Source organism: Boleophthalmus pectinirostris, unplaced genomic scaffold, assembly GCF_026225935.1.
Source record: "Boleophthalmus pectinirostris isolate CB_2022bp ecotype Guang Dong unplaced genomic scaffold, ASM2622593v1 HiC_scaffold_14, whole genome shotgun sequence".
Taxonomy (NCBI): Eukaryota; Metazoa; Chordata; class Actinopteri; order Gobiiformes; family Gobiidae; genus Boleophthalmus; species Boleophthalmus pectinirostris.
In genome coordinates this window covers 35,909,557-35,916,924 of record NW_026571047.1, presented here as the reverse complement: position 1 = coordinate 35,916,924, position 7,368 = coordinate 35,909,557, and the positions used below count along the sequence as shown (strand labels likewise).

At 36.8% G+C, this 7,368-nt stretch overlaps 1 protein-coding gene and 1 long non-coding RNA gene across 2 annotated transcripts in view; both read left to right on the top strand.

Annotated features, from left to right (window-relative positions):
• Window positions 1-971, top strand: part of LOC129407903 (uncharacterized) — a 3,639-nt gene extending 2,668 nt beyond the window's left edge. The window contains exon 4 of the long non-coding RNA XR_008631772.1: window positions 18-971. This is a non-coding gene — a long non-coding RNA (uncharacterized LOC129407903). The remainder of the gene's footprint in view (window positions 1-17) is intronic.
• Window positions 972-5,391: 4,420 nt separating this feature from the next.
• Window positions 5,392-7,368, top strand: part of LOC110166063 (transcription factor COE3-like) — a 30,208-nt gene continuing 28,231 nt past the window's right edge. Inside the window, exon 1 of the mRNA XM_055150503.1 lies at window positions 5,392-5,510. Within this exon, the coding sequence (XP_055006478.1) occupies window positions 5,392-5,510 (119 nt within the window). The remainder of the gene's footprint in view (window positions 5,511-7,368) is intronic.

The window sequence follows — 7,368 nt, the reverse complement described above, 5'->3', positions numbered from 1 at the left end:
CTCATGTTTCTCTTCAGGGACACATGAACCACATCCTGGGCCTCTAACCAATCAGAGGACAGCTCTGAGGAACGCCACACCAGACCGACCAATCAGAGGACAGCTCCAGTGCATCATCTGGGTTCATTTTGATTTTTAGTTTTTGGGTTTAAATGAAGGGACAAACCCGACACCTCCAGAGTCCAGACGGCTCCTGAACCGTGACAGAACTTTAGAAAGTCTCAGTCTTGTTTTTCTGTACTTTTAAAATCCACATTTGAAAATCCCAGGTACTTCAGACCGTGATGGTCGACTAAACTTCAGGGCTAGAAACTTTTACACAGAATAAGAGCTCATGGAGACGCAGGCAGGGCATCTGACTTAAAGTTTGAATCAAGATTTCATAGCTCAGCTGTGAACCAAAACCAATTTATGTCTTTTAAATTAATTTGTATTTAATTTTAGTGAAATGCCTTTGTGAGAAAAAGGCAGATGTGGTTTCCATCTGTTTATGATTCAAAGTTTACTCCTGAAAATATTAAACATAAAAATGTTCAGACTGAAAATGTTTGACCTGAACAACCTTTTTGTTAGGGTTAGTTTGTTTTTTTGTTTGTTTGTTTGTTAGGGTTTGTTCATTAAGGATTTGCACTAAAGACACAAAAGTGAAGCTCTTTAAACTTTTATGCAAATCAAAAGTGACGAAGCAGCCAATCACAGAGCAGCCTTCAGCTAAAAGCAGTTTTTGGGCATAATTTTGGTATTTAATTTTTTTAATGCACTTTTTTTAATTGTCAAAGTTTGCACCGTCCAATCACAGTCCTTCCTTCCTCTGAGCTGACGTCTGATTGGCTCACGGGCTGTGATGTCATTCCACACTCCTTTGATATTTCAGAAAAACTTTGAATGTAAAAATAAATTTGATATTTTTGTAGATGTATATTTTTGACTGAAGCTTTGTATGAATTAAAAAATAAATCATTCTTAAATTTGTTGTTTTTTTTTATGTGACTGAGTGTTTTCAATAAAACTCCTTTAGTTTAGAGACGAGGAGAGAGGAGATGAGGGGAGGAGACGAGGAGTCAAGGAGAGATAAAGAGGGGACATTGGTTACAAGTTTGGATGTTTGATTGCAGATGCAAAACTTAACCAAACTTAAAGATGACTCTGGGTCTGGGAAAGGTGCAGTCCTGGATTAGACCGGGTTTAGATCCTTTTTCAGATTCTGTGGTCCAGCTGTTCCCTCGAGCGTCCAGCAGAGGGAGGCAGTGAGGAGCGTGTGGTGCGGTGTGCAGACGCGGCCAGCAGAGGGCGCTGCAGTCACATGAGCGGGTCAGGCTCTGGTTTGAATCAGTGAATTTGAGATTTACGCAGGAAAATGTCACTGACTCTGGAAGCATTAAAGGTGCACTGTGTAACTCTGCTGGTGGAGGGTCCGTCACCTGCTCGTTTCTATGGAGATGTTATTGTGCCTGGAATGTTCCACAGTGTGACAGTGTGAAATCCATAGAAAAAAGACATTCTGACTGAGAGTGGGGTCGAATCTTCACAGATCTGACCAGGAACTTGGTCTGATTTGGTCTCCATGAAGATAGAAAGGTTTAATGCCATACTGTGAAACATTTCACATAAAGCAATAACATTTCCATGGAGAAAAGTGACACTAAATTATACATTTTTTATGTAAGTAAGTAAGTAAGTCTTTATTTATATAGCGCTTTCACAGACATTTCTGTCCCCAAAGACGCTTTACACAGCATTATTCCTTCAGCATTCATTCATTCACTCTACACCTGGTGATGGTAAACTACTGTTGTAGCCACAGCTGCCCTGGGGCATGACAGACACTCGGCGCCATCGGTCCCTCCGACCACCACCATCACTCACACACACACACACTTTCATACTAGGCAATGTAGGTGAAGTGTCTTGCCTAAGGACACAATGATTGAACTGATTGTATTGAACTGACCTGGACTATCAACTGTTCTTGGACCTGGAGCAGGTTTTGGGTTGATGAGGGAAACCAGAGCCCAGAGGAAACCATCCAGACACGCGGAGAAACATGCAAACTCCACACAGAAAGGCCCAGGCGATCGAACCCAGAACCTTCTTGCTGTGAGGCAATGTCCAAAAAGTTGTATGAAAAGAGTGAATTTAATTTTCTGTTTTTTGTTTTTGTTTTTTTCAGGTGTATTTTTGGTCCTATAGCTTTTATCACAGCCGCACGACACGAGTCCAGCAGCAGATAAAAGTGAAATATCAGGCTGTAGTGACAAAAAGGATGTAACACTTCATTAGAGGGAAAGGGGGAGTTTTAAACACAAAATTAAGAAAAAAATCCAGGCGAGGACAAATGTACTAAAATTGCTCTTGCAGCGTTAATGTGGAACAGTTCTAACTCTAACCCTGAGGATCTGAGGTCCGCTGCTGCTGGGTTCATAGTTTTAAAAGTAAACTCAAAACATATCTTTTTAATTTAGCTATTAATTGAACTTTTTACTTATTTAAACTTAAATTATTATTATTATTGTTATATTTGTTTTAAATTAAATTATCATTACTATTTTACTTATTCTCCAGCTGACCATTTTTATTTTTACTTTAACCTTTAGAAGCTTTATTATTTATTATTTTTATGTTTTGTGCTTCTGTTTAATTTTTTGTTTTGTCTTCTGGGGGGGGGGGCGTCCTGACGGGGGCGCTGTTCCTCTCTGTGAGTCTCGAACTGAAGGGAATCCCCGGGGAACCCCTTCATGATGTCATCGGAAACACAGAGTTTAAAACGAGAAGAAAAGGAGGGAGGAGGGAAGAGAGGAGGAGGAGGAAGAAGAAGAGAAGAGGAAAGGGGGACAAAGAAGAGGAGAAAGGAGAAAGAAGGGTAGATGGAGAGAGAACAGTAAAGAAGAGATGAGAAGGAGAGAAGAGGAGGAGAGGAAGAAAATTAAATAAGGGGAAGAGAAAGAAGAGAAGCGTAAAAGACACAAAGGAGAGGAGGATGGAGGGAGAAGAGAAGTGGAGGAGAAGTGAGAAAGACAGAGGAGGGACAAGGACTAAAGAAAGAAAGAGGAGTTGAGGACTTAACCAGGACCCCCCCCCCCACCCCCTCTCTCTCTCTCCCCTCTCTCTCTCTCTCTCTCTCTCTCTCTCTCTCTCTCTCTCTCTCTCTCTCTCTCTCTCTCTCTCTCTCTCTCTCTCTGTTGATTGGACGCTTTTCTCTGCTCTCATTGGTTCTTGTCGTCTGCTCTTTGATTGTCTTCTGGCCATGGCTCCTCCCCTTTTCTCTTCCAGTGTTTTACTTTCACCACATCCCTCCATCATCCATTAGACCTGCTTTAGACCTGCTTTAGTCCTGCTTTAGTCCTTCTTTGGTCCTGCTTTGGTCTTGTTTAGACCTGGTTTAGTCCTTCTTTAGTCCTGGTTTAGTCCAGTCTTGGATCTTCTCAGTGACTTTGTGCACGTCTCTAGAAACTGACCAGATATTTCCAGAAGAGATCCAAAACCAGGACTGAACCAGGACTAAATCAGGTCTAAACCAGGACCAAACCAAGACCAAACCAGGACCAAACCAGGACCAAGCCAAGACTAATAGAGGATAATTGATGACTCAAATTTGGCCTCCATTTCATTTTAAAGTTGCGTTTTTAGCTCCGCCTCCTGGGTCGGTAGCCCCGCCCCTTGATGACATCACAGCTGACGTCACATGACCCCTGAGGTTTAGTCCCGGTTCAGTCCTGAGGGTCCAACATCCAGGGACCAGGATCTTTGGGGAAAACCTCACAGCGGCATCTCTCTGGACCAAACCGGGATGAACCAGGTCTCCACCAGGTCTAAACCAGGTCTCAACCAGGTCTCAACCAGGTCCAAACCAGGTCCAAACCAGGTCTAAACTTGGACTAAACTTGGTCTAAACGTAGACTAGAGCAGGACGGGTTCTCGGGCTCCTGGGGCCGGTGGCTGGGGGCCGGTTAAGGGCTTCAGGGACTGAGCCTCGCTGGATGTTTGAGTCGTCTAGATTTTTTACTTTGACTTTTGTTGGACTTTTCAAACACTTTAAACATTTTAAACATTTTAAATCTTTTTAAAATTATTTTTTTCTCAGAGGTTCTGCGTGTGCGTCGGCTGGAACAGTCTCTCTGGATTTCACTTCAAAACGGAGCCACTTTTTAACACATTTAAAACACGTTATTTATTTCACTGTTTTTTAATCAAATCTTTGCTTCATTTTGTCTTTTTAACATTTTTGTTTCATCATTTTTTGAGTGAGACCTGCTCCAGACGAGCAGCAGCTCACACTCACGGCCTTTTATCAAACAGATTTCTTATTTTTATTTAAAATATTTGTACAGATTTTTTTTTTAGATTTCCCGTCTTTTCGTCCTCTTTTCTCCAGACCAGCGCAGGTTCCTGCAGCTGAAGAATTCTTTTGGGAAAACTCTCGTTGTCTTTTAATTTTTATCATTTCACAAAATTTCACCAAAATCTGCATTTTTTTAATTATAATTATATTCCAGAATTTCCTGTGGAGGAGCAGCGTGGAGGTTTTGTCCTTTTTTAAAAATTGTATCTGTATTTTCTGAGACCATCCCATTTCTGGAAAATTATCCAATTTAAAAGAAATTGAATGTTTTATATTCCTTTAAAATTACAATGATATTTTTTTGCTCAAACTGGTGACTGTCTTTTCATTTCCACTTTTCTCATTTGATTATTTTAAAAGAGCTCAGACACGGACGCTCGGCTCACACGGACCAAAAGCTGCAGCCTCTAGTTTTTCTCTCATTCCTCAGGTTTTTTCTTTTTGTTTTTTGCTCTTTCTCATTTTTCCTCTGAAACTGATTTCTGTTTTGTTCATTTTTCCTTCACAAAAATCAAGTCTTTTTTGGACAAAACTCTTTTTTAATTTTTTATTTTTTTTTTGCGTAAATCCAAACTCCGCCGCTCGGACTCTGACCCTGCTCTGGAGTCCTGCTTCAGTTTCACTTGTTTCTCTTCAGACTTTTTTTTTTTTCCCCCAGTAAAAAGATCCAAAACCTTTTTGTTTTCTTCACATGTTTGAGCTTCTGTTTCTCTCAACATCTTCTTCTCCTCAAATCACTTTTGGTCACAGATTTTACAGAAATTCTTTTTTTATCTGATGTTTTCCTTTTAAATTTTTAAATAAAATTCTCAGTGTTTTCAAATTTTTTTCTTCCCTAAAGTTTAAAACTTTTTTCTGTTTATTTTTCATGTTTTTGCCGCTCTGATCTTTCCGGGTCCAGTTTGGTCTCTTCTCCTGGTTCTGATCTTGATCCTGGTCTTTCTCTGGTCTCTAGTCCTGGTCTTGATCCAGGTCTTGATCCAGGTCTTGATCCAAGTCTTGGTCCAGGTCTTGGTCCAGGTCTTGGTCCAGGTCTTGGTCCAGGTCTTGACATGTTTTCGGTGCCAGAGCCTGTGTCTCGAGGCGTCTCGTCTCTGAAAGAGGAGCCTCTGAGCGTTCGCTCCTGGATGCACTCCAGCGGAGTCCTGGACTCCAACACGGCCATGCAGAGGTAAGGATTATTATATTTATATTAGATTATATTTAAATGACATGTACACGCTTTATATACGCTTTATATACACATTTATACACGGACAGATCTTACACACACTCCAGCGGGTCCTGGACTCAAACTCAGAAATACAAAACAATTCACTAAACTCTTCATAATCACATGTAAATAAACTCACCTAAATAAATAACACGTATATATAAATGTAAATAAAAACATAACACACGTATATAAATGTAAATTAAAACATAAAAACATAACACACGTATATAAATGTATATAAATGTAAATAAAAACATAACACACGTATATAAATGTATATAAATGTAAATAAAAACATAACACACGTATATAAATGTATATAAATGTAAATAAAAACATAACACACGTATATAAATGTAAATAAAAACATAACACATGTATATAAATGTAAATAAAAACATAACACACGTATATAAATGTATATAAATGTAAATAAAAACATAACACACGTATATAAATGTATATAAATGTAAATAAAAAATGTAAAAAAACATAACACACGTATATAAATGTAAATAAAAACATAAACACACGTATATAAATGTATATAAATGTAAATAAAAACATAACACATGTATATAAATGTAAATAAAAACATAACACACGTATATAAATGTATATAAATGTAAATAAAAACATAACACACGTATATAAATGTAAATAAAAACATAACACACGTATATAAATGTATATAAATGTAAATAAAAACATAACACACGTATATAAATGTATATAAATGTAAATAAAAACATAACACACGTATATAAATGTATATAAATGTAAATAAAAACATAACACACGTATATAAATGTAAATAAAAACATAACACACGTATATAAATGTATATAAATGTAATAAAAACATAACACATGTATATAAATGTATATAAATGTAAATAAGAACATAACACAATGTTAATGTTGATAAAAACAATGGAGAGATAAAAGAACAAGTTTATTCTCAAGAATGAAAAGATAAACTGTCTAAACTCAGACTGAAGCGCATCACCCAAAAACAAAAGTCTCAGAGCGGCAGGATTCACTTTTATGTTATATTATTTTTTACAATATTATTTATAATATTAATGTTTAGTGAACAGAGAAACTGATTCAAATGTTCAGGTAAAAGTCACATGATTTAAAACATCTTCATGAAAATAAGTTGGTATAATTTAAAATGTGCATTTCATTAAAAATTATATAACTTTAAAGTCTGAGCTTTTAAAAGTTTTTTCTACATGTAAAATTACAGTAAATCAAACTTTTGTTTGATAAAAGACTGAACCTGCGCACATCCTTTTTTAAACTATTTTTTCTGTCAAACAGACTCTGAATTCATTTTATTATTATTATTATTATTATTATTATTATTATTATTATTATTATTATAATAATAATAATAATAATAATAATAATATATTTACAATAGTGTGAATAAGTTTTTCTCTTGTATGTTCAGTTTTGAACAACTCTGAAAATGTCATTTAAAAACTCAAATTGAAAATAACATTTCAGTTTTGTCTATTTGACAAATATAATAATATTCCTTTAAATCTGGTCCATAAAAATCACTGAATAACAAACATAAATCCATTAAATTTAAATTGAAAGAAAAGTGTAAAATGATCCAAACGAAGTTTCCAGAAATACAGCGACTCACGCCAAAGCCTCTCGCCAAAATCTTGCCGTGTTTCCGCCGTGAGTTTGTTTTTCATTTTCATTTCTGCGGCGTTCGGCTCCGTGAGAGAAAAGGAGGAGGGTCTGAGTGTGTGAGGAATATCCAGACTTAACCCCAGAGCATCTTGGGAAACAAA